The following is a 26,521-nucleotide window of genomic DNA, read 5'->3' as shown; positions in this document are numbered from 1 at the left end:
AAGTCTACTTACACCTAATTGCATGCATTGCAAATCAAATTCAGTGTCATGTCAAGACAACATGGCTCTCTGTTTATTATTAAGTTAAACATAGACGCATTAGAAGCTATAACCCTGGGGTCGAGGAACTGGCTCTTCAAAATGAATTCACTGTCGGACATCAAGTAATCTCTGTAAGTATGGAGACTATAAATATGAAGACTTCTCTTAAAAAGGCATTTTCAACTGTTTGTATTTCCTTGTGTTCACATATTAAACGAACAGGCATAGTGAAAATACTAAGTTAAAAAAAAGGACATTTTTGCTCTGTTGGCTAACATCATTCTGGAAAGTAAGATTCAGGTTTGTATCAATACACAGATTAAGAATATGGGCAAAGCCTGCAACAGCTTTATACCGTAACTGTTCTGTCTGCATGAATCTATAACTACCAGTATAGCAGAAATACTCCCAGTTTGAACTGGGCTTTGTCCAGGGTCAAAGTTCAGCTAATTCAGCTCACTTGTATAGCTACAGGATCACGCAGATTCATAGATTTCATAGACATTAGGGCTAGAAGGGACCTCAGAAGATCATCAAGTCCAGCCCCCTGCTCCAGAGGCAGGAAATCAGCTGGGGTCAAAGGATCCCAGCAAGACAAACATCCACGTCTCTTAAAGGAGTCCAGAGTAGGTGCTTGCACCACCTCCAGCAACAATCTGTTCCAGGCCTTTGGGGCTCAGACAGTAAAGTTCTTCCTTATGTCCAGCCTGAAATGGTCTTGGATGAGTTTGTGACCGTTTGACCTTGTTATACCTTGGGGCGCTCTAGTGAACAGGTGTTCCCCCAGATCCTGATGCGCACCCCTTATGTACTTATAGGCAGCCACCAGGTCACCCCTGAGCCCGCGCTTTTCCAGGCTGAAGAGTCCTGTAGCTCTCACCCTCTCATCACAAGGCCTCTTCTCCTGACCTCTGATCATGTGCATGGCTCTCCTCTGGACTCTCTCAAGCTTCTCCACATCCTTCTTGACTTGTGGAGCTCAGAATTGGATGCAGTACTCCAACTGTGGCCTCACCAAGGCCAAGAACAGTGGGAGGATGACATCCTGGGATTTGCTTGAGAAGCATCTATGGACGCAAGCCAGAGCTTTGCTTGCTTTACTAGCTGCGACATCACATTAGTAGCTCATGTTCATCTTGTGGTTAGATGTTACAGTGTGCCCTCCCGAGCAGCAGCTCCCCCTTTTTTCTGTCTTAAGTCAGGGATGTCAAATTCACCTGGTCCCCGGCCATGCCGGATCCTGACTACAGGGCTCCTTGCAGGCTGGGTCTAGATTTGGGGTGGGGGGTTGCAATTATTTTGGGTGGAGGGCCACTTACCAAGTTGTGGTGAGCTGTTGAGGGTCACATAGGTAGCTCCACTCCCATCCCCGGTTGCCATATTGGGAGCAGAAGTCCCGCCCTCTAACTCTTGCCACCTGACCTTTGCCCCTCCCCTTACTCCTTTTGGGAGGGACGGTGCTGCAATCTTGAAACCGGGAACAAAAAACCCAAAATCATACACATACACACACACAAAATCTACTATAACTTATTTTAATTTTATTTAAAAATATTTTTGTACTAATTTATGTGTTTGCAAAGTGTATCTAGAGGTGATTGCATAATAGCTCCAAATACAGTCCTACTGTATATTGTATGTGGATGGTAGGAGGGGTATGTGGGGGGTTGGGTATGGATGGGTGTGGGGTATGTGGTTGGAGTGAGGACTGTGGGAGGGTGTAGAGTTATTGTGGATGGGGTGGGAGAAAGAGAGAGACAGGGCTGGGCCACCAGCTCCACTGCATGCTGCTCTTGCAAACTGTGTGCGAGCCTCACATGATGCAGCCAGACAGAGCCCGCACCCAGGCTCCCTGGTTTCTGCCAACCCACCCTGGGTCCCCGCTGGGCCCAGGGTACCAGCACAGGCTCCACACTCCCACTCCCCATCGTTTCCCTGCTTTCCCTCCTGCATGCCTGCCCACCAGTGCCGCCGCTGCTTCCCATCCAGCATCATCACTGCTCCACATGCTACCAACTCTTCCTGCGGCCTCCCTGCTACTCTCCATCATGTTCTATGGCTCTTCCGCTGCTCTCTGTGCCATCACCACTCCCCGCAGCCCCCGCTGCCACCAACACTTCCCACCACCACCACTTCCCGCCCTGCCTGGCAAGCACCAAGTGGTTCTTGGCTGCTGGACAGATGCAGCGATTTCCTCCCATCCCTTCATCAGATCTTATCTGACTTTCCACTTGGACGGAGGGAAGATGGGGAACAGCCAAAGGGTTGCCAGACCAGAAGCCACAGAGGCTTGGGGGTTAGAGGTGGGGTGGAAGCTGGGAGGGCCTTGCTGTTCAGCCGCTGGGTCCTGCTGCCTGTCATCTTTGACAGGCTGCCAAGAGTAGATAAAAATTAATTTTCTAAAATTCTTAGGGGCCCTGTGGGCCGGATAGAATGGCCTGGCAGGCCGGATCCAGCCCGAGGGGCGTGTTTTGCCCATCCCTGATCTAGATGCATGGATAGGGAGGCGAACAGCAGTGGCAGTCACAATGCAGCCACTATTCAACCCCTCCACCGACATGGGTCCCCAGTGGGGCCCCAGACTTCAGCGAAAGACCCTGCTCTAGTTTATCACACCTGCCAAAATTGTGACTCATCTGGGAGTCCTGCAGGCTGGATTCAGCCTGTGGGCTGTAGATTTGACACCCTTGCCTGAAGTGAAAGATCTTCTGCTAAAATCACAGCCATAGAAACAGAGCTTCTCACAGGAACCCTTGAGTTTGTATTTGATTCTGTCCGGTCAGTTAGAAGAAACATTCTTTATTGCACTTGGAAGATCAGGAAGCATTTCTGAGATCAGTTTCTTGTTTTTTCTCTGAATTGCCTGGTCTGAGACTAATATTTAATGCAAAGAGACAACATATTCTCTTAAATTCCTGATAAAAGCAAACTAGAAATGTCAAAAGCCTTTAACAAAATACAGTGCAGATGAAATAAAATGCTTTTATAAATAGCATTTTATTACAATCAAAATATCTTATTGTCCCTTTTGATGGACTACATTAGTGAAGCACATACACTTCATGGCTAAAATGCCATCCTTCATCAAAGTAAGTATGAATCTTAAGAAAGGTGAACAGGGAATATTTCTCCCTGGGAATTTTAAACAGCTAGTTAGTTGGAATATATTATTTAGAAGCCAGTATTTAACTCTTCCCCCCGTTAAAACCAAAACCAGAAAACCTCTTATTGGTGATTAACAGTCATGTATGATATGAAGTAAAAGGGAAAACAGGCAATTATTCATTATTAAAGTTATTTTCCTTGAAGACAACATACTAGGAATGCTGGTACTTCCTCTCATAGGATTCAGACTGCAAAAATATCTCTTTAACAAATAGCCCTTACTCTTAGAGAATGACCCATCCAGAGTCTGCCAAAACAGACAAACTGCACCACTGAATAACTCTCCAACTTAAGTTCAGATAAAACCAAAGTGGTATGAAACTGTTGATATGCTAAGATTGGAGCTCTGGCTCTTAAGATTTCCCCTTCCTTGGTATAGTCATTGAACAAACACCTACAGCACTGCAAAGAATGAAGCTATTCTTATGTTTTGGAGGCTGGCAAATGTCAATGATCACCCAAAACTTGTCAGAGTCATAGAAATCATAGATAATTAGGGTTGGAAGGGACCCCAGGAACTCTAGTCCAACCCCCTGCTCAAAACAGAATATTCCCCAACTAGATCATTCCAGCCAGGGCTTTGTTGAGCCAGACCTTAAAAACCTGCTAAGATGTCCTTTTCATTTTGACATATTTTATCATCTCCCTCCAATAAATTCAAGAGTTCATAAGAAATTGCAGGCAGGCAGAGCACTGACATCACTTTTCTGCAGTCATCCTTCAGACCGTATTTTCACAATTGGTCTAATAGGCAGGCATTAGTTTGTATACATCTTACCTGAGCAAACTTGTGTATCTGTTCCACCACTGCAGCAAACAGAGCATGGACACTTTCATCAATTAGACTCTGCATGTAATGTACAGCCTCTTCATCAGATAGGTCCAAACGGAATTTGTCCTGCACCTAGGAAGAAGAGATAAGAAAGATTATATACTCTTCCAAAGAAAGGTAACTCCAAACAATGATCACACTCTAACAGAAAGCAAATTATTCCCACTACTTTACCCCAAAATGCAGAAGACTGAAAGGGTCATGGAATTTACTGTGGACCAAATTATTAACTGAGAAAAAAAATGAAGTCATAGGCATCATGCTGATTTACATCAGCCAGAAATACAGCTCTGTAACAATGACATTCGATTTCACTCAGTTTATTTATATAGTAAGAAAATCCATACCCTGATAAGTAGAAAACTCTCGCTGGAGAGAACACAACTGAACTGCATAAACACAACTAAACTGTGCACAGGAATCTGTGTACAGAAGTCAAGTCTCTCCTGTGTTCCTTAAACATTTCCTTAGGAAGGCATTTGATTGGCTATTACTCATTACTGATATTCTTTCTCCATTTTAAATGTCTGATCTGTAATATCAAAGGAAAAATCAATTTCTCCCAACAGGTGAAATCAAACAAAAATTATCCTTGAAAATCTGATTTCAGTTAAGTGGTCAGAATAAACAGATTTAAATTAGAGTGTATTAACATTTGTTTTGCATTTGCATTTTTTTGGTGTTTTTCTTTAAAAAGGTCAATATTAAAACACTGACATTAAACTATGCTTATTTTCAATTACAAAAAGACTTTACACCAAATTTGGCACTTCTTGATAAGATACAGCAGGTAGGAATTCATTTAAATCACTGAGGTGTAGAAATACCCAATTACCTGTGGGGGCACATTTCTCACAAGAAAACCACTCTCTCTCCAATCTCTCAGTTCTAATCCTCAAAGGAAACTTGCAAAGTACTTCCCAGAGACAAGCCTACGAACTTCACTTCATCAACCTCCTGGATACTAAAAATCATGGACTAAATATAGACATTGGATTTATGATACATTATAACTTGCCTGACATATTATAACCTGCCTGACAACTGACTACCCAGGTACCTCTTCACTATTCACCCCCCTTCTCTTTCTGCCCATACCCAGCCCATCTCTCACCCATTGCTGCTGCAGCTGCTGAATCCTGCTGCCAGCTCCCCTTGGGTCCTACTGGATCCTTGACAGGCAGCCAGGGGCAGATAATGCTAATTTTCTAAATATATTTAGGGGTCCCGTGGGCTAGCTAGAATGGCCCGGCAGGCCTGATCTGGCCCACGGGCCATATTTTGCCCGCCCCGGTATATATACACACAAACAAACACAATATTATATACGCATACAAGGACAGGAATGCATTTTCATAGTATGCTGGAGGATCCTAATAACTGCTGAAAGTCTGTGAGGTTCCCTTCACCTAAAATTAAATTAAGAATAAACTGGGTTTTTTAAATAGTAAAGAAATTAAGAATGAGTATAAGTGCAATCCCACCAGGCCTGTCAAAATTGGTCTCTATGCAGTAGGCAAGAATCTGATTAACTCTGACTGCATCCGTCATCTGCGAACAGTTGGTGGGAGACACTACTACCCTCACATCGTTTGTTCTTCTGACAGCAGCACATTTTAAAACCCTGTATCCAAATTGTTTGTATGGTACTTACAAATTACACACAAACTACTTGCAGAAATCATTATAATTAAGGACAAAGCAACAATGAGCCAAGCTTGCTTTGTTCTAGCCACAGGCAAAGGGCTTGGCCCATGCACGTTGCATAAAGGTGAAATCAATAGCTCCTCATGAATTCTGAGCAACTCCACAGGAACTGTTCAGCACTTGGTCAGATGGCAATTTCTCACTTGCACTTTTGCTGCACAGATAGGTCTCTTCTATAATCAAGCCTACGTTAAATTGAACTGGCAGCAACTCAGCTACACCAAACTGAATCTTCCCTTTCAATGGCAGTTTTGGATGAGGAACCTGAAGAACTTTACAGGTAAATGGTCAGGAAAAGCAGAATATTAAAGGAACAATGTTACAGTTGGGTAAAGTAAGCTCCAGACATTATTAAGACCAAAGTATTGAAAGCGGGTGTCCAATGTTAGGTGTCTGCATAAATGGACTAGTTTTCTAAAGTGGTGCCCACCCAGTAGCTACTTTTAACTTCAATAGGGACTTTGCTGTCCAATACTTTAGGAAAATGAGGTCACTTGTATATAGCACCTAACTGCAGACTCTGAGGTTTGCAAATACTGGGTCAAGTTAGTTATCTCACACTACAAAAAGAGTCAGGGTGATCTGAATAGACCAAAGTTTAATTACCCCAGTTTTTTTCTAACCGCAACCAACATAAACTTAATATTCCTAACAGTGTCAGAGGGGCAAGCAGGATTTCTAACAATCTATTAACGAGAGTCTAGCGAGTCAGTTTTGAAGAGACTGAATCTCAGCCACATTTGGTAGTACATATTATACCTCTTCATTTTTTGCTTCAAGATAAAGATCAGGCACAAATATGAACCCTTGTGGGAACCACTGATATAATCTAGACTGCTTTTCTGAATCATTAAGCCCATAACTTTTGGTTGACTACAAGAATATTTTTTACAAACTTAGCATGTAAAGACTGTAAAGGACAGGGAATCAGCTGCATCCCTGGTTAACGAGCTCCCATGATAAATTACTTTATTTTAAATCCGTGTTTTATTTCTAGCTGAAATTTGTCCAGTTTTACTTTAAAGCCACCTGAACTCACTACGCGGTTTTCTTGTACGTTAGGAAAGAAACGTCTGTCAGAAACACTTCCCGCATACTTGTTGACTGATCAAGTCACATCTTAACTTTCACTTAGATGAATCAAGACTGAGCTGTTTAAATCTTAGTTGATATTTTCTTGACTTCACGTTTTGAACATGTTTACATTCAAAACACTGGCATAAGAATCTGACACAGTATTTCAATATTGGCCACTAATGGGTGCATTATAAAACTAATAGTACCTACTATTCCCACTGTGCATTGTGGCATCATGGCCTCATTCATCTTTATAGGTACAACAACCTGCTAGGACTTGTTCAGTTATCCAGTACTGTTCCCATGACTGTCTCAGTCACTGTACTCAAGGATATTGTCTTCCAGTGTTTAAGTGTGATGTGTGTTTTACTCTTGCATGATATCATTCTACCTCTTTCCAAATATATAATAATTTTAAGTGCACCAGTAACTGAGTTGTGGGCATAAGCTGAGCCTGACTGGAAAGAAAGAAGATGCCTTAGAAATATGAAAGATAAACCAAAAGGTAAAACTGAAGGGGAGGTGGGGAAGGGGAAGAAGTGTTTAATTTCCTCAAAAAAGGAAAGCAGCAAACAGATAAGCAAAGAAAAAAAAACACAAATTTTTTCAGTCAAATGTTGTAGATCTTTCACTGTGCATCTTATTACTTATGAAAACAGAATGAGACCAAGGTTACCCCCAGGCACATGTATGTGTTTGACAAACCATCAGGAGCAAAATGACCACAATAGCAAATGGTAAAAGATAACCAAATAGCCACTGGTCTGTAATGCAGCAGCAGCTATAGGATTGGTCACTTACTCGTTCTTTACTTACCTAATTCTTTTCTTAATTATAATCCAATTGGATTTATTATATGAAATAGCTTCAATGTTCACTAAATATTAGGCAGGCACTTTAAACTTGAGTGAAAACCCAATGACTTCACTTGCATGTTTAAAACTGAGCATATGTGCTTAAGTACCTTTCTGAATTAGGGCACAGAATTTCATAGTGATTTTCCTATTCATATTAAAAGGAAGGTGTTACAGTGACACTTCAGTAGAAATGTTTAACTGCCGTTAGGGGGAGGGAGTGTTGGAATCTCTAGAACACTATACCTTGCATGTCATTTTTGCCATTAAGCACTTACTTTACCCATATTTTAATCTGTTCATGGTATAATGTCCTCTCAGACTTCTAATGGTACTGATCTTAATACGCTGCATCAGCCAAATGCTAGTAATGACGATTAAAATATTTACTGCCTACCTAGAGAACAGACTGGAACTTTTTTTTTCCCAAATACATCAATTCTGCTACAGTTGGAGATTAAAAATTAGACTGCCATTAACAGTGGGATCAAATGCTGCTGAGCACTGGATCCTTGCAAAAAAGGTTTTCAGCACTGGTATTAAAAATGACTGCTGCAACGCAGCTGAGAAGGGACATGGCAAGATGACAAATTATTTCTTGAGTTGCAGCAGTAGCAGCAAGATTAATGAACATTGACTTATGGCTCTTCTAACAAAACCAATAGTAATGTGTTACTGCAAATCTCTCAGTTGCAAAGTAATGCATATTTCTTGAAAATCCATGGTTCTTCAAAAGACAGGTGTTACTAGGAGAAGATTTGCACTACGTAAAAATAAAGTTAATTTTGGGTCAAGTTTCTATGATTTATAAAATCCTGTCCAAGATGCATCTAAAGTTATCTTCTGAAAAGATATCAACAAGTTAACCCAGACAATTTTCATAAGGCTATGTTTTGGCAATTCAATTAAACAAGATTGTGCTGACTGGCTGGCACTCACCAACAGAAAAACACACACACACTTACACACACACACACGGGGGGGGAGGGGAGAGCATGGTTGAATTTTTGCTTATTTTCCACAGAGAAAAGTTTTAAAATTAATTTATTCTACTTAATTATATTAAATATACATCCCATTAAAATCTTGACTATCGCAGCTTTTATGTTTTAAAATGAGATGCTTGACTAAAGATAAAAAGGATTAATTAAAAAAAATGATGAGAATCCCTCTTAAGGCTTCAAGTTAGCAGCTTCTGACTATTCAATTATATTGTGCTTTCAGTAATCTACTGTATTTACTTGCATATCACACACACCTTTCTCCCTCCTTCCCCGCCCCCACCCCAAATTGGGATGTGCCTCTCAAGTGAGGAAGCTGAATTTCCTACATGGAATAAAAGCATGGGAAAGTTGTAAAATACTTTCTGTTCCTTTTCCTTCTTTCCCCAGAGTGGCTGCTTTGAAGCAAGGTGTCTTCAGAAGCAGCTGTGTCTTGAAGACAGCGGGCAAGTGGAAAAAAAATTGGAATTGACAGAACTCAGGAAAGAAAGTTATACTTCAGTTGCTCTCAAACATGATAATGTCTTCCATCCATTTATCCAGTCTTCACAACAGAAATATGTCTTCCAGACTGGGACAGATATATTGTGAAGGTCCTTGGATGAGTCTCTGACAGCTCTGAAGAAAGTTTTAAACAGCCGATCACTGCTTGAGATTAAATGCATGAAGGGAGAAGGACAACTCCCCCCTCCTCTACCCACCCCCTGATTTATTTTGTCCTTTGCATATAAAATGTGAGCTCACTTGGATAATGAACAGAAAAAAGGGGAAACTGCAATATAATGATGAAGCAATACCACTTTACACTGTAATCTCATTAAAACTCCAAACTACACTGGATTTGCCCAGATTAGTACTTGGCTGAAAAACATCAAGGGGGGGAGGGGAGATTCATAGATTCATAAATTGTAAGGCCGGAAGAGACCTCGGAAGATTGAGTCCAGTCCCCTGCACCAAGCAGGAAAGATAACTGGGGGTCAGGTGACCCCATCAAGGAGACCATCCAGTCTCCTCCTGAAGATCTCCAGGGTAGGCGACTGCACCACATCTGGACGGAGCTTATTCCACAGCCCGACTGTGAAGAAGTTTTGCCTAATGTTGAGCCTGTATCGATCTTCCAGGAGTTTGTGGCCATTACTTCTGGTTTTCCCCTCGGGTGCCCTGGTGAACAGTTGCTCACCGAGCCCTTCATGTACTCCCCTAGTGTAACGGTAAGCTGCTACCAGGTCCCCTCTCAGCCTTCTTTTCCTCAGACTGAAGAGTCCCAGATCCCTCAGCCTTTCCTCGTATGGCTTGCCATGCAAGTCTCTGATCATATGGGTGGCTCTTCTCTGGACTCTCTCAAGCTTGTCCACATCCCTGTCAAAGTGCGGTGCCCAGAACTGGATGCGGTACTCCATCTGTGGTTTCACCAAAGCCCAGTAGAGCAGAAGAATCACCTCCTCGGTTTTGCTGGAGATGCATCGATTGATGCATGCCAGAGTATTATTTGCCCTACTGGCTACAGCTTTGCACTGCTGGCTCATATTCGTACTGTGGTCTATTATTACCCCCAGGTCCCTTTCACTGGTGGTGTTGGTCGGTTTCGTGTCGCCAAGCCTGTAGGTGCGTTGCAGGTTGCTCGTCCTGAAGTGGAGCACTTTACATTTCTCAACATTGAACTTCATCAGATGCCGATCTGCACAACTTGGTAGACTGTCTAGGTCCGCCTGCATCTATAGCCTATCTTCAAGCATGACCACACTCCCCCATAACTCGGTGTCATCTGCAAATTTGGCCAATGAGCTCTTCACCCCCAACATCCAAATCGTTAATAAAGATGTTGAAAAATACTGGACCGAACACTGACCCCTGTGGGACACCGCTGCCCACTTCTTGCCAGGATGACACAGATCCGTTCACTATGACTCTCTGGGTCCTATCCTGCAGCATTTCTTACCCACCTGACTGTCTTGGAGTTAAGCCCGCAATTCTCCAAGATGCTATAAGAGGTAGAACTGGTAATGTACATAGCTGGCAATTCATTCTCTTTGTCCAGCTAGAGGGCAAGTATTAGGTTTGGAAGCCTGGCAAAAATGGGTAAACATATTTATTTTGATAACTATACCAAATACGTTCATGTATTATATTGATGCAACATCCAGCAGTGCTAACATAAGACAGTGTTGAAATGTAAAAAAATATTGAAATAAAGGTGAAACAGAACGCTACCTAGAATTAGAAAATGTATAGAAATTAAGTTTAGTAGCAATATCATCAGGCTCAAGGCAAGATAGAGATGTACCACAGGCTCACTAAATCAAAGATGCATAAGTGTTTGTGTGCCTGAGCTCACTTCCTCAGATGCTTCATACCACTTCATAGTGGTAACATCAACGTTTTCCCATAAAACAAATTCTGATTTTTGACGTGACTGAATACTTTGATGGGGTAGCACTTTCTCAGTTTTGCCTGGTTCAGCGTTCTGCTTTGTATGATTAATTTAATATTTAGTGGACCAAAAACTGACTATATAGCTCAATGATTAAAATATTCATATGAGATGCAAGAGATCAAAGGCCATGTCCTTGTTCTGATGAACATTAAACAACAAACCAAAACAGCAACAACAACAAAACTAGATTAACGTCAACAGGACATCTAAGCCACAGTAATAGAGAGTCAGGTCAATCATCTGCAATATAGAAGAATGGCAAGGTAAAGACTTGCTATGGAGTCTCTCCCATCCTAATGACTGTTTTAACTTGTGCTATAGGTTATTTTGGCAGTGGTCAGGCAAGCTTTTTTCATCATTTTCATGCAAAAACTTTGAAAGATCTTGGGTTTTTTATCCTGATTTGCGATATTCTTAAGTTTTAAAAATAAGTTAGCTGGATGATTTCCCTATCCACCTCTACTCAGAGTCTTTTAGCTGTAGTTCTAATTCTGTGATTATAGATAGAAGAAAGCCAAGGCTTTCACTTAACCTTGTTTTAAGTGTGCTTTATAGAAGACCAGCATATTTGAACCTCTGGAACTATATTACTTCCTTTGCTCACCAAAACCACTTGTTGGGTATAGCTGGTACATCTTGCTACCAGTTACGTGGTGTGGGCATCAGGGGCCCTCCAGTTTCACAGATTCATAGAATATAGATCAGAAGGGACCTCAGAAGATCATCGGGTCCAGCCCCCTGCACCAAGCAGGAAAGACAACTGGGGTCATGTGACCACAGCAAGGTGACTGTCTAGTCTCTTCGTAAAGATCTCCAGGGTAGGCGATTGCACCACCTCTGGAGGGAGCTTATTCCACAGTCTGGACACTCTGGCTGGAAAGAAGTTTTTCCTAATGTTAAGCCTGAAATGGTCTTCCAGAAGTTTGTGACCATTGCCTCTGGTTTTCCCCAAGGGTGCCCTGGTGAACAGTTGTTCACCGAGCTGAAAATCCGTATACAATCTTAATTGTAGTAGCTGCTGCACAGGAGTAGAGATGCCCTCTTACCAGATTTCAAACAATTAAATTGAAGTTCAAGATAACATCTTAAATGCCACACAAAGCTAATGAAAGCTATAACCAAATCTGGAATACTGGTGTGACAGCATGTTGCTACCTACATGGCACTGCAGATCACTACTGCTGTGTTGCTAGGCTACCCTCCCAGAATAGACACAAAACGCAAAAGTTTAACACCACTTTAATAATCTGAAGTCTGAATACTACCCTATAAAGCCTAGTCATGAAGTAACTGTGACGTACTGTTTTCTTTATGTTTGAAGAAAGCTTAATTTGACAGAAACTAATGCAAAATAGCTTTAATTTTTCACTTGTAATCTGTTTTGCACTCTCAGAAATAAGGGAAGATCTAGAGTATCCAGAGACAATATACAAATCCAATTTACACGTTATTTCATGTTGAATCAAAGTGTGTGCATCAGGATCTCTGATCTGGCTACAGACTGTCCAGTCCTCTGACTTGGCTACAACAAATCCTGCCTACACCTGAGATGTGATCTAGTCAACAGGTAGCCAAGATACAGCCCGTGGAGTCATGTCATCTGACCTATGGGACTTCCCACAGGTCCAGAAATTTGGTGGTAGGATGGCAGTGTTCATTGATGCAGATTCTCGAGCTGCAGCAATTACTGTTGCTGCTGTTCATCCTACCAACATATTTCTGGACCCATGGGGTACCATGTAGGTCAGATGTGCTACAGCCAACCCACAGACCAACCCAGCATCACTCATCCACCTTGTAGAGCCAGATAAGTTGGGTTCCACTGATATAGTTTGATGTTTGGTTACTAGAAGTCATTTTCATCAGTCATTCCTACCCTGAGCTCACTAATGTGTGCTTGACTACAGTGTACCTGTACTGCATAAGGCAATGAAAAACCCACCACTTCCTTTACAAATTTGTGGTAATGGTTAATTGCCCACATTGTTAAAAAATCTCTGCACTTAAAATGAATTAATCAGTTAAGGTTCAAATTCAAGCCAAAACTTTTCAAGAAGTCTTGCAAAATTCAGTCAACTCCTTTGAGCAACATATAACAAATACTTAATGAGTATTCAGAGATGCTCGAATGCCTTACAGAGTTAAATAAGAAAAAAGTGTGCTCATTCACATTTTGAGTGAGCAAGTATGCATGGCAACCTTTTTTTTCCACTTAAATACTCTTTATTGATATTTATTTCACAGGTTACCTACAAGTCAATCATTCTGAAAACTGCTTGATACTATACTTCTTATGCCTCCAGCAAGGTTAAGTAGCACTGCTGGTGCTTATTATGATTAGCTACTTAATAATTTGATCACTGGAATAAAGAATTGTTCATTGTAAAGTCAGCTATTCAAATTTAAAAGAAATGCCAATGTACCTTTTGATTGAGTCCTATAAAAGCACACATGCATGCTGGTACCAGAGCCACTGCTAGACTCCTTACGAAGACAAAATCATTTGATGTAAGAGTTTACACAGATGACAGAAGACTTAGTGCAGAATGTTTCCCCCATCTTACACTGAACTCCTTATGGATAGTCAGCATCATGGTGGAAATACTAGGCTTAAGCTTCTGGCTTGACTTTTATCACACTTCCCTCTGATAAAAAGTGCACTGCTTGCTGATCTCTGCTCGGCTGTAACAGTTAAGTTCTCTCAACTATTCCTCTATTTCTTCAAATCACATGGATTAATTTACTCAGCAGGTTTTCTGGAGAAGATCACGGCTTTTGTCTTAAGCCAAAAGGCTGTCATCTTGAAGAGACTACACGTTCTAAGCAATCATTTACAGATTTCTGTAGAAGTTTCTACAGATCAAAACTCTTACTGATCTTATCATCTTCTAAGCTGGCTCTTTCTCCAAGCCCCCAAAATAAGAACTTCAATAGCAGTAACATGCAAGCAGAAAGGCTTGCACCAATCTGCATCGCATTCATATTTGTCAGAACTAATAATTAAGAGGTGGTGATGACTGGAGGAAGAAGAGAGGGCTTTTATACCAAAGTTTCCACTCCAAGATTTTTTTCCCCATTCTGATGGGATATAAATTGAAAAATAGTACCTAACTATAATGAAATGTGCATGCTCAAATTAGAAAAAAAATGGTTTGGCACCTGCAGCTATTCTAGAAATGGGTGGACAGATGTGCATCTGCCTAATCAAAGTAAAGATCACAAGGCATAAACAAATCATGGCAATACTGCACTCTCCCAGAAGGCTGGGCATTCCTAGGCATGTCTGCTACTGAATCAAACCAAAGCAGCTGCTTTCTGTCAGTGCCTTTCTCCCATACAATGAGTAAAATGACTCCTCTCCACAAGAATAAACCCAAGAGCAGAGCCGGAGACTAGTGACAGGGCTCAGTCTCATGCAAATGCTGATATTTTCAAGCAGACAAAAAGTAAAAGAGCTTGGGGAATGTATAAGCAAAAATTATTTCCAGGCTCTTGACCTGTAGTACGGATACAGGTATGAGACTTACGATGCAGCAAAGCAAGAAGGGAAAACAGTGTTAATTTAGATGCATACTTGCCAACCACAACAGGTCATCCAGATGTTAGGTTATAACACAAATAACTTGTGGCAGGACAACACTGACTTAATCCCAAATGGAAACCAGGTCACTTCACTTATATGGAATACCGGAGCCTCTGGAGTTGGTATCGTCACGCTGGATTTGGCTTCCTGGACCACGACCCGCACTGCAGAGCAGAGGGTGTCCTGGGGCGTGATGGTCTCCACCTCTCCCCCAAAGGTAAGAGTCTGTTTTCTTACAGGCTAGTTGACCTCCTCCGGTGGGCTTTAAACTAAGTTCATCGAGGGATGGGGATCCACAGGAGCAAGAAAAAACTCAACCAGGTGTAGGACCTGCCCAGGTAAGAGCTCAGGTATATACTAAGGAACCAGTTGTCTCTCAGGTAGAGGAGGTGGCCCAGGTCTCCCTTGGGGGGGGAGGGGAGTTAAGGTTTCTCTGCACTAATGCAAGACGCATGGGGAACAAGCAGCAGGACCTTGTAAAATCAACCTGGTTGGCCTAGTGGAGACATGGTGGGATGAAACATTTGACTGGGCATTAGACACAGAGGGCTATAGGTTGTTTAGAAGAGATAGGAAGGGGAAAAAAGGTGGGGGGTTGCACTGTATGTTAGGGAACAGTATACCAGTTCTACCTACCAAATGGGACCAGAGGAAGGCTTAACTGAGAACCTGTGGGTCAAACTTCAAGTAGGGTTGGGGGGAGAGGGATCTGGTGGTAGGGGCTTACTACAGGCCACCACATCAGGAGGAAGAGCTGGATCTGGAATTTTCCAGGCAGTTGGGGCAGCCCGTGCGTGCAAAGGATGTTGTGGTCATGGGGGATATGAATTACCCTGACATCAACTGGGAGGAGCAGTCGGCCAGGTCTAGCCACTCATGAAGGCTCCTGACGTGTGTCCAGGACCTACACCTCGTGCAGGAGGTGCTCGTCCCCACTAGGGAAAACTCCACACTGATCTGGTGTTAGCCTCTGGGGATGACCTGGTGGGGGAGGTCCTAGTACAAGGGAGACTAGGGGACAGTGATCATGAAATGATCCAGTTTGCTATTCAGAGAAAGATGGGCGGGGTAACTAGCACAGAGCAAACGCTTGATTTTAGGAAAGCCAACTTCAATGTGGTCAGGGCAGTAGCAGGGAGGTGCTCGGAGTCCAGGGGGTAGCTAGTATGGGGTTCACGAAAGGTGGTCCTTCCTCAAAGAGACTATCCTTAGGGCACAGCAGGACGCAATTCCTCTGTGCAGGAAGGAGGGAAAAGGGTCCAAGAAACCTTCATGGCTGAGTGCGGATATCCAGGCTGGCCTGAGGGCAAAAAAAGCATACTGGCGGTGGAAGCAGGGGGCAGGGACCAAGGAGTACACCTCACTGACCTGAGCTTGTGGGGATTTGGTAAGGGAAGCTAAAGCATAGCTAGAGCCTAGATTAGCTTCTGGGATTAAGGATAACAGAAAGTCCTTCCTCAAGTATATAGGTAGCAAGAAGAAGTCTTGGGGTAACGAGAGGCAGGGCAGGGCAGTTGGTGACGGATGTGTGAGAGAAGGCCGAACTCTTCAACAAGTTCTTTGCCTCCGTGTTTCTTTCTGCTGACAATGGGGAGCTCTCAGGTGACAGCGTAGAGAGGCCCGGGAAGGATGCGAGTCCCCCGACTGTTAGTTCAGACCTAGTTAAGGATTACCTGGAGGGCCTAGATGTGTCCAAATCGGCGGGCCCGGATGACCTTCATCCGCAGGTGCTAAGGGAATTGGCTGGTGTCACTGCGGAGCCATTGGCACGGCTGTGCGAGGACTCCTGTGCTCGGGCCAAGTCTCTGAGGACTGGAAAAGGGCCAATGTGGTCCCTATTTTCAAGAAGGGGAGGAAGGAAGAGCCTGGCAACTACAGGCCAGTCAGCCTCACTTCTATCCTGGGGAAGGTCTTTGAAAAATGATTAAGGGCCACATTTGTGAGAGCCCTGCAGGGGAAGTGACATTGAGGGGTAACCAACACGGATTCGTGCCAGGCCGATCCTCTCGGACTAACCTGGTATCTTTCTATGATCAGGTAAGAAAGAGCTTAGATGGGAAGGAGGAACTTGATGTCATCTTCTTGGACTTCCAGAAGGCCTTCAACACAGTGTCCCACCCAGTTCTGGTGGGCAAGCTGAGGGACTGTGGCACTGACGAATGCACGGTCACATGAGTGGCAAACTGGCTCCAGGGGCACACCCAGAGGATGGTGGTGGACAGGTAGATGTCGACCTGGGAGGGTGCAGGCAGTGGAGTCCCCCAGGGCTCAGTCCTTGGGCCGGTGCTGTTCAACATCTTCATTAGTGACCTGGATGAGGGGGTGGAGAGTACCCTGTTCAAGTCTGCTGATGACACCAAGCTGTGGGGGAAAGTGAATACACCGCAGGCAGGGACCGCATCCAGGCAGACCTGGATAGGTTGGAGAAGTGGGCAGATCTGAACAGGATGCGGTACAACAAGGACAAGTGCAGGGTGCTTCACCTGGGGAGAGGGAACCAGCATTATGGTTACAGGTTAGGGGCTGACCCTCTCGGCAGCACAGAGGCAGAGAGGGATCTTGGAGTCAGGATTGACTCCAGGATGAATAGGAGTCGCCAATGCGACGAAGCAATAGGCAGAGCCAACGGCACCCTGTCCTGCATCAACAGGGGCCAGAGAGGTCTTGCTCCCCCTCTATGCGGCACTGGTCGGGCTGCAGCTGGAGTCCTGTGTCCAGTTCTGGGCACCGCACTTCAAGAGGGACATGGGGAATCTGGAGAGGATCAAGAGGAGGCCACTCGTATGGTTGGGGGCCTCCGTGGCCAGCCCTACGAGAAGAGGCTGAGGGACCTGAATCTCTTCAGTCTCCGCAAGAGGAGACTAAGGGGGGATCTTGTGGCTGCCTACAACCTTATCAGGGGCCAGCAGCAGGGACTCGGGGAAAGTCTGTTCACCAGGGCCCCCCTTGGAGTCACCAGGAACAACGGCCACAAGCTGAGGGAGGATAGGTTTAGGTTGGATATTAGGAAGAACTACTTCACTGTAAGGGCGGCCAGAGCCTAGAATAGGCTCCCCAGAGAGGTGGTGCTCTCACCTTCCCTGGAAGTCTTCAAGAGGAGACTGGACAGGCACCTGGCTGCGGTCTTATGACCCCTGCCACCCCCAGTGCTCCTTCCTGCCCATGGCAGGGGTCGGACTCGATGATCTGTCTAGGTTCCTTCCGACTCACTGATTCTATAATACACTCCTCAGCACCACACAATTTCTTTTCCAGGGCGCAGCGTTCCCATGTGGGTTTCCCTGAAGCTGTAGATGGAGTGACACTCCCTCTCCCCTTCTTCTACGCCCTGGCTTAGCCATCAATGAATGGTGTTTGAATCTGGGGTCTCACTGAGAGACCCACTATAATCCCTGGATCCCAGACATGGCACCATTTAATAGCTGAAGCAGGGTTTGCAGGTATAACAACAACTCAGACAGATCTGATAAGAGAATTACTTATTGCAAAAATATTTTGTACTGACTTAACCAAGGAACAAAAAATACCACTCAAAACAAGTTTTATTAAGAAATCTATTCTTGTTTTTCTGACCCAGCCGTGAATATATCGGACTATTGATGCCCTGAATTCTAATCCACCAAAGCTGGTCCAGCTCCTGCTGAAATAAAGGGAGTGGCTTAAACAGGCATTGGAAATGGCCCTGATTAAGCCACAGACTGTCTCTGTGACCCAAAGTGACTTCACCTCCCTGTCTGCCTGCAGCATGGGGATACCTCAGAGATGCAGAGAACATTAATACAAGCGTGAGATGTCAAAGAACAAAATGAAGTCCCCACTCTCCATTTTTTTAATTAACTTTCCTCACAGAAGTGCTGGGGTGATTAGCCAATGTTCACCACGAGCACTGTTCTCAATCAGGGTGCCTTGGATGTGGCTGGTGGGGTGCCACACAATGTTAGCACTGTTAGGTTTACAAACGTGACTCCTAAGATAAACCGCAACAATTTGAATAGAAAACCATAGCTGCGGCATCTGTTCTGAGAAACAGAACCCCCCCCCAACAAACAAACAAAAAAATCCTCCTCCCCCCCAAAAAAAACCCAACAACCCAACCCAAACCTTTCTATTTTTTTTTTTGTAGCCAAAAAGAAGTGTGAAAAATCAAGAGCTTTTTTGAGGGGTGCCTTGAGTCTAAATAGTTTGAAAACCTATTCAAATTCGCAGATCACACTAAGATGTGGGGGGAAGTGGGCACGCCAGAGGGGAGGAACAAGCTGCAATCAGATCTGGACAGGTTACAGAGGTGGGCAGATGAGAACAGGATGGGTTTCAACACTAAGAAGTGCAAGGTGATGCACTGGGGAGGAAGAACCAGCACCATACCTACAGGCTGGGGAACTCCCCTCTCGCCAGCACAAAGGCAGAAAAGTTTCTTGGAGTCATTATTGACTCAGAGATGAACATGGGCCAGTGTGGGGATGCAGTCAGAAAGGCTAACTCTACCTTGTCACGCATTCACAGATGCATCAGAAGCAGGCCCAAAGAGATGATCCTCCCCCTCTGTGTGACCTTGTTCAGGCCGCAGCTGGAGTACTGCGTCCAGTTCTGGGCACCGCACTTCAGGAGGGATGTGAACAACATGGAGAGGGTCCAGAGGAGGCCACTCGCATGATCGGGGGGCAGGAGGGCAGGTCCTATGAGGAGAGGCTATGGGATCTGAACCTCTTCAGCCTCCACAAGAGGAGGCTGAGAGGGAATCTGGTGGCTGTCTATAAACTGGCAAAGGGAGACCAGCAGGCAATGGGAGAGTCCCTGTTCCCCTAAGCACTACCGGGAGTTACAAGGAACAACGGCCATAAGCTGACAGAGAGCAGATTCAGACTAGACATCAGGAGGCGCTCTTCACTGTCAGGGCAGCTAGGATCTGGTACCAACTTCCAAGGGAAGTGGTCCTCACTCCTACCCTGGGGGTCTTTAAGAGGAGGCTAGATAGACACCTAGCTGGGGTTGTCTGACCCCAGTACTCTTTCCTGCCATGGCAGGGGGTCAGACTTGATGATCTGATCAGGTCCCTTCCGACCCTATGAACTATGAAAACCACTGGCTTAGAGATCTTCCCATGCAGAGGTCTGTAACTATTGTGAGTTATATTGCATTGGAAGAAAATTACCATTGAAGTGTGCGTGCATGTGTGTGAGAACATAAATCTAAAGGAACTATTTTCAACATATGCTAGTTCTCAACTGCTTTTCTGGAGGGGTGATGGGGAAAACAAAAACTTTTCCGCCATGCCTGTCTTTGACATCCTTGCCTATAAATGAAACAGTAGCGGCATCTACTGTAATCAATGGACACTGGAAGCAGAGTGCAGTCAATTAGAGCGCTGTTCTTTAAAGCCTGCTGAGTTCTTTGTGTATCGATGAATCACTGGTCCCGATGTTTTCTAATTTAAAGGTCAGATTTGTCAGAAAGGACACATACAAACCATCTGGCTGCTCTGTTTAAAAAAGACAAAACAAAACAAAAACCAAACCAAAACAACACACACCCTTAAGGTTTTGAACTGTGACAATGCTGCAAACAATCCTGTTATATCTGGGGAGCTGTGGTTTACAACCTCCTCCTTACGAATTAATTGCCTACGTAATTGCTGATTTTAGTTATTATTTAAAATTACAGCATTACTTATTTGGGGAGAAAAGCAGCAGTCACAATTATTTATTAGTGCAGCATCTGCACAGAAAATAAGAAAGCAAACAGTGTTGCTTGGAAAAAGTGGCCATTAAGATTGTGATTATCAGTTATGCACTGGCAGTTTAATACAGGCATTTATTTAAGCCAATCCCTACCCTAGAAAGCTTATGAATTATCTGAGGCTGTGAAAGATAAAAACTGGTAAATGCAAAGAAAGGAACAGCTCTGTAAAGTAAGGAAGTAGGGAGGAGGGGGCTGGGAAGCAAACACAAAACCAAACACCCTTCACCTTTGCTTCTCCATCTGCTTTTCATTTTGGGGCACTGCCAGGCTAAACGGAGGCTGCAGAAGGGACTAGGACCAGCACTTGCAGCTGGAAAGCATACAATGTAGAAGTGGAGAACCAATGAGCCAGGTGCCACTCGCTGCGATTGCTTCCTTCATAAATAGTAATGCAGAGAGATACGGAGACCAGAGGCAAGGAAGATGGATTAAGACAAGTAGTCTCAAACTATGGTCTTCAGAGCCATTTCTGTCAGATGGTAAAGCATCTGCCAATATTAAATGTGACACTTCTGGCTAGCTGCAGTCAAGATTAGGAATCTTAGAAAGATTCCCACAACCTTTTTAGTTTTAAAGCACTCTATTGTGACTTGTTCATTTCTGTTTGCTAGGTGCTTTTATTCAGCTAAGGTAAATTTGTATACAACTAAATTTAATAGCCATCAAAAAGAAAAGACAAAGAGAAGAGAGAATTTCTCTGTAAGTGAAAGCACTGGATAGTAGCAGAACTTGTATGAAAATAAAATCTGTGAAGTTGGAAAACTGGGGGCATTTTGATTCAAAGTCAAAGAGTTCATGTTTGCTTTTTCAAATGTTACAATAAATTGCCAGATTAAAAAAAAAAAAAAAGTACACAATTACCCCACTAGCATTTACGTGATTTGGTTTCCAACAATTTACTCCTGAAGGTGACGAATATACAAAAATAAGTAAAAAAAAAAAAAAATTAAATAAAATACGTAGTCTGTTTTTCAATGTGCTGCATACTGAACATCCAGACCAGCTGAAGTCATCTAGGGTTGTTGGGGCTTACCCTTTTTTGGGGGGTGGGGGAGGATGAACCAAACAATAAAACCCTTGTACGTGGTTCTGCACTGTCATCCTTCCCAAAGAAAGAACTGAAAGCCACTTTGGCTATAGCTTTCTCCCTGAATACAGAGGGCTATGAAAGCATCTTCACAGATGACAAGCACAGAAAACTCAGCTCTGCTTGCTCCACTCTGTGCCGTAAACCATGTCAAACAGGTGTAATCTATACTTATTTTAGAGAAAGCTGTACATGACACAAGCTGCTATTCCAGTTTTTTCTTCCCTGTTCACATATTTCACCCAACACGTTTCCCAGCTATCGGCCAGAAGTGATATCTGGGCAATTTGCTTTCCGTTAGATATGAAGGTTGATTATAAAATTACATTCTGCCAGCCGGTCCCTTGAGCTTTAACACATGTTGCTGGAAAGAAGATGATTCTTTGGAGAAAACAGTTTTGATTTATAAAGAGCCTGCCTTCCCATTCAAACCTCAGATTGTTGCTATTTACCTCGTAGTGTTTTATGCTACCGCCAATAAGGGCAGGTCTACATTCAAGGTGCTAAAGTTGCTTTGGAAGCGCATACTTCTGCATCATGACATTTTTTCTATTAATGGGCAGATAATCAAATAGCTTCCTAAATTTTTCTGAAAAAAACCCTAATGTTTGTGGATTTTTTTTCAGAAATATTCTGGCTGAGCTTTCACTATAATACAGTTAACACATACATGGTCTCTTTTTATTCCATGAAATCTGCTCTGGTGCAGTTCCTTTTTACTAGTTTTTATTCACTTCTGCATTTGTCTGAATGGGGAAGAGTCAGGAGGAGGCAGAACTACCAGAGATACCGCACTTCCATTTTAACCATCTGAACTAATTTATTAGCATCTTGTTTTACCACACCCACAAAAGGTATTTGGCAAATGCATCTTCAGAGTGCCTGCTCTGCTTGACCAGGCAGGCAGGAAATGAAACGGAGTACATGGAAATCATAATTAAAAAAAATAAAAATGACAGCCTCCGTCCTTTATCCTCCTATTCAACCCCTTCTATCATGTCCATTATTACGGCATTGTATGGATAGATGATGTTAGTGCTCTTTATTTAGCAAATTAAAACAAGACTCTCTTTAAATCTTAATCCAGATTTAATATGTAGGACTAGTAGCGCACAACTTTTTCTGGTCCTCACCTGTCTTGCAGTCAGATAATTGTGTGTGACCCCATACAGATAGTTACTGCTGTTTGCATGCTTACAGTTAGCAGGGAAGGAGGATTGACTATGCCTTCGCTGCTCCACAGCAATTGTCTGTCAACAAGAGCACTAAACTGGGGCAGCTTCCCCCTGAGTGAAGTAAGACAAATTACCCAGGTTTAGCTTTCACCTACCCGAGGGGGAAGACAGGGCAAGAGCACAATTACTACTAAGCGGTGCATGCAAAGTAAAGCTCCATTAATTAAAGGCATGCTAGGAAACAGCAGGCTCAAAGGAATTTGGAGATACAAAGGGCTCATGACCTGATTCATAGCTGGTGCAGAGAACGAGCTTGAGAATCTCTAAGGTAAAATGTTCTAAAAATCTGCACAAGGTAGGGGCTGGGGCGAGAAAGCTAAGTCTAAAATATACTTCTCCCTTGCGAGTCTTACTCCAAACTACCGATATAGTATCATGCGAGATGAGTCTCTCACTGCACTTGAGAATGAGATGCCAAGCAAATTCCCCATGGCACATAAGATCCCAGTGGCTCCCACATGCACTGGAAATGTGCATTATCCTTCAGCTTCATTTGCAGGGGTTGATGGTTAGATTCAAACTCATGGCTGTCAGCTGATAAAATAAGGCCTTATTGTTGAGATACGTTCACGCAAGTATCTTTCCTTCTGTACCCTAGCTTCCTGGTCCTTGCAGCCTCAACTTGTATTATTCACTGGAAACAAAGAGCTGGTAATGTATTCATAGGTTTAACTCCATTAGCTTTAGCCTACAGTACAGTAATTTCAAATATGTAACAATAAAACACCCCTCTGTCTTCATATAAACTATATAAAGAGTTGAGTAATTTATACCTTCCGACAGCAACCATAGTTGTGTCTACTGAAATATTTCAATATTCAGGATCACTATAGCAACTGAATTCTTCATTAAAATAATTAAGAATAATATCCTCTGGTAAATCCTCACTGAAAAGATTACAGCCTTTTTTTAAAGCTCTGGCATTATACTTCCCTTCACCTATGTACATGTCTATGCAGTTTAATCAAAATAGTAATGCAGATTATTCTGAACCCAATTGAAAAAGAGGATAACCTAAACACTGTTTCCCCACTGAGTTTACTTCAGTCGTCTACTTCACCCCAGCCCACAATTAAAAATATGTAGTCTTTGCAAAATTGAACAACATGATATTATTATTACAGTATTAAAAGAAAATGCTGGATTGGAACATGCATCTGCATTACTGAGTAAGGTCCTTTTTGTTTGATAAACAAAATGCTTCTTAAATCTTCACCTTAGTCTTCCATGAAAGTGATATTATAGTTGAAACGGCTATTGACTCGACTCAAACACCAAAGGTAATTTAATTTTACAGGTCAGTCCAAAATGGATCTTTAGCTAATTTGAGTTTCTCAAAATATATATGGATTTTTTGTTTAAAGCTTAAAAAAAAAAATCAATTGTGACGCAGAAAACATCTATTTAATTCTCCTACAACAAGATACAGTATTATCTTGTTAGATGACTGAACAAACTTGTCACTCAACTTACAAGAGGTAAAACAGCTAGTTCCTTTTTTATTAGTATTAAAAAAAAAAACCCTAACAGATTTCTGAGAGAGGCTGTTAGAAGTTTAATAATTGGAACATAGTTATTTCAATAAAAATGTTGTCTTAGCAGTGGCTTACATTTCTGCAGGGTATCAAGGTGACATTTCTAATGGTGGATGGCTATAAATGATTTTAAATGACACGGCAACAATGTGCAACTCAGTTTCTTTAAAGCAAAAATGGAAGCCACAAACCAAGCGTACAGAACAGCGGTGGGCAAAGCTCGGCCTGCGGGGTGGATCAGGCCCAAAATGGACTCCATTTCCCAACAGCCCCTGTGGTAGCAGCTCCTTCTGGTTGCCACTGCCAGCCCCAGGCCTGCTGCCCGGGCACCCCAGCTCATACACCCTGCACCTGCTGCCAGGGCTGGGACCCAAACAAGAAGGGTGTGTGGCCAGGCAGCTGGGATGGCACCGTGACTGGGAGTGAGAGGGGTGGGCAGGGAGACCCTGGGATCCTGGGGCAGTGACAACGTGGGGCAAGGGCATAGCCGTGATCTGCTGTTTGCACACCCCTCTGAGATGAGCTTGGGTTGCATGGGCAGGGGTATGCAGAATATGGCTCACAGCAGAATATATTAAACTTCCATAGTTTCAAAACATTACACTTTGATATATGAATATATTCAATACATAAAATATAATCTAGAAACGTGCTATATATAAAAGATTTGAGATAATTCATATATTTCAAATCTTTATATATTGCACGCTTCTAGATTGTATTTTATGTATAATATATATGCATATATACATACATACACATATGAATTATCACATTAAGAAAAAGGTGATTATTAAATCTAATTTGCTTATTCTCTTATTAAACAAACATATTTGTATTGCAGGGGCATTAGTTGTCCTTCTGGAAATAGTCCACTCCTTTGAGGAATATCTAAATGAATTCAGGTCAACCTATAGATTTGTTGCTAATCTTGCTATGTTGAAGAAGCAAAGACTTAATTAATTTTACAAAAATTGTGAAGACTTGTTTTGCTTCCCCCACCTCCCTCCCCAGCGCTATTTTTTCCAAAGTGGCATTTCAGATCGGAGCATTTGAATCATAGGGTTCTGAATCTCAATCAGCAATCATCTAGTTCAACCCTCTGCACAGGTGCAGGATTTGCTCTTCCTAAACCATCCCTGAAAGCTACCTACCCAGCCAGTTTTGGAAAATCTCCAAGTAAGGAGATTCTGCAACTTCTGTAGAAAACATTTATTGTCCTACTAATCTTCATCAGTTGCATTTCCTCTAAGACTAAGTGCACTTTAAATTGGTTGCTCATGCTGTTTACATTTTGAAATTTAACTGGGTAAAATGACCCATGACACAGCAAATCTTAATCAGTTTAAAGGCTAAAATGCATATGACCAAGTCCAAAATCTATTCAGGTTTGTTGTTATAGCAACACGTGTTGTATCTAATTCATTAAGGGTGCAAGCAGTCATTTGCCTTGCAAGTCTACGTTCACATGGCTTACTTTAAGCTGTGTGAATACAGACCAGGAGTGACATGTACAACCATTTATTGCAATCGCCCATGTACATGCCATTTATTGGGTGATTTAAGCCCTCCGCACACCTGTGCAACTGGGCGTTTAGATCAACCTAACTCCAGTTAGGTCAATCTAAATGTAATTTTATACAAACCCTGAGAAACTACTATATGGAACTAGCCAACTTGACATTCAGAGGATGACTCTTTGTACCTTGTCAGGTCCTGGAAGAACCCCGACTGGTCTATTCCAATGTTCCCAATTCCCATTCAGATGTTTTGAGGAAATCATTTTGAGGATCTTGCATTAGTTCCACTACGATTTAGCATAACACGTACATGTTTGAATTCAACTGCTGAAGTTTAGTTAAACATATCTACAAGGGCATCCTTGTTATAACTACTTCACTATTTTAACTAGGGGAAAAAAAACAAATTTATAAGCAATATATCTATAAACCAGGCAGTTTTATAAGAAGATAGGTATTTATAAGAGCTGTTAAAACTGAAGTGCTTACATTTTAAAAGCCTCCAGAAATACGTTTTGCAGCAGTTGAATAATTACTGGTGTTGATTACAAGAAAAGGCTGGGAAAGGTAAATCCTTGGGCAATGTATTCTGAAATGTCACCAACATGTAGACGATGCCAAATATTAATCAGGAACAACAATGGTGTATCTTAAATGACGGTGATCACTGGGAGACTTAGTTTGATAAATAAAAAAATTATGTCAGACAC

The 26,521-nt window shown here is 42.8% G+C and overlaps 1 protein-coding gene across 2 annotated transcripts in view; it reads right to left on the bottom strand.

Annotated features, from left to right (window-relative positions):
* The window catches only part of PIK3C3 (phosphatidylinositol 3-kinase catalytic subunit type 3), a 139,931-nt gene that overhangs the window by 6,182 nt on the left and 107,228 nt on the right, over positions 1-26,521 (bottom strand). For both annotated transcript variants that reach the window (XM_090037664.1, XM_090037665.1), the window contains one exon: positions 3,986-4,111. In XM_090037664.1, the coding sequence (XP_089893790.1) occupies positions 3,986-4,111 (126 nt within the window). The remainder of the gene's footprint in view (positions 1-3,985; positions 4,112-26,521) is intronic.

Source organism: Crocodylus siamensis, chromosome 3, assembly GCF_052110815.1.
Source record: "Crocodylus siamensis isolate JL-2025a chromosome 3, ASM5211081v1, whole genome shotgun sequence".
NCBI lineage: Eukaryota > Metazoa > Chordata > Crocodylia > Crocodylidae > Crocodylus > Crocodylus siamensis.
The sequence above is the reverse complement of the archived record's forward strand: the minus strand, read 5'-3'. Positions and strand labels throughout refer to the sequence as shown.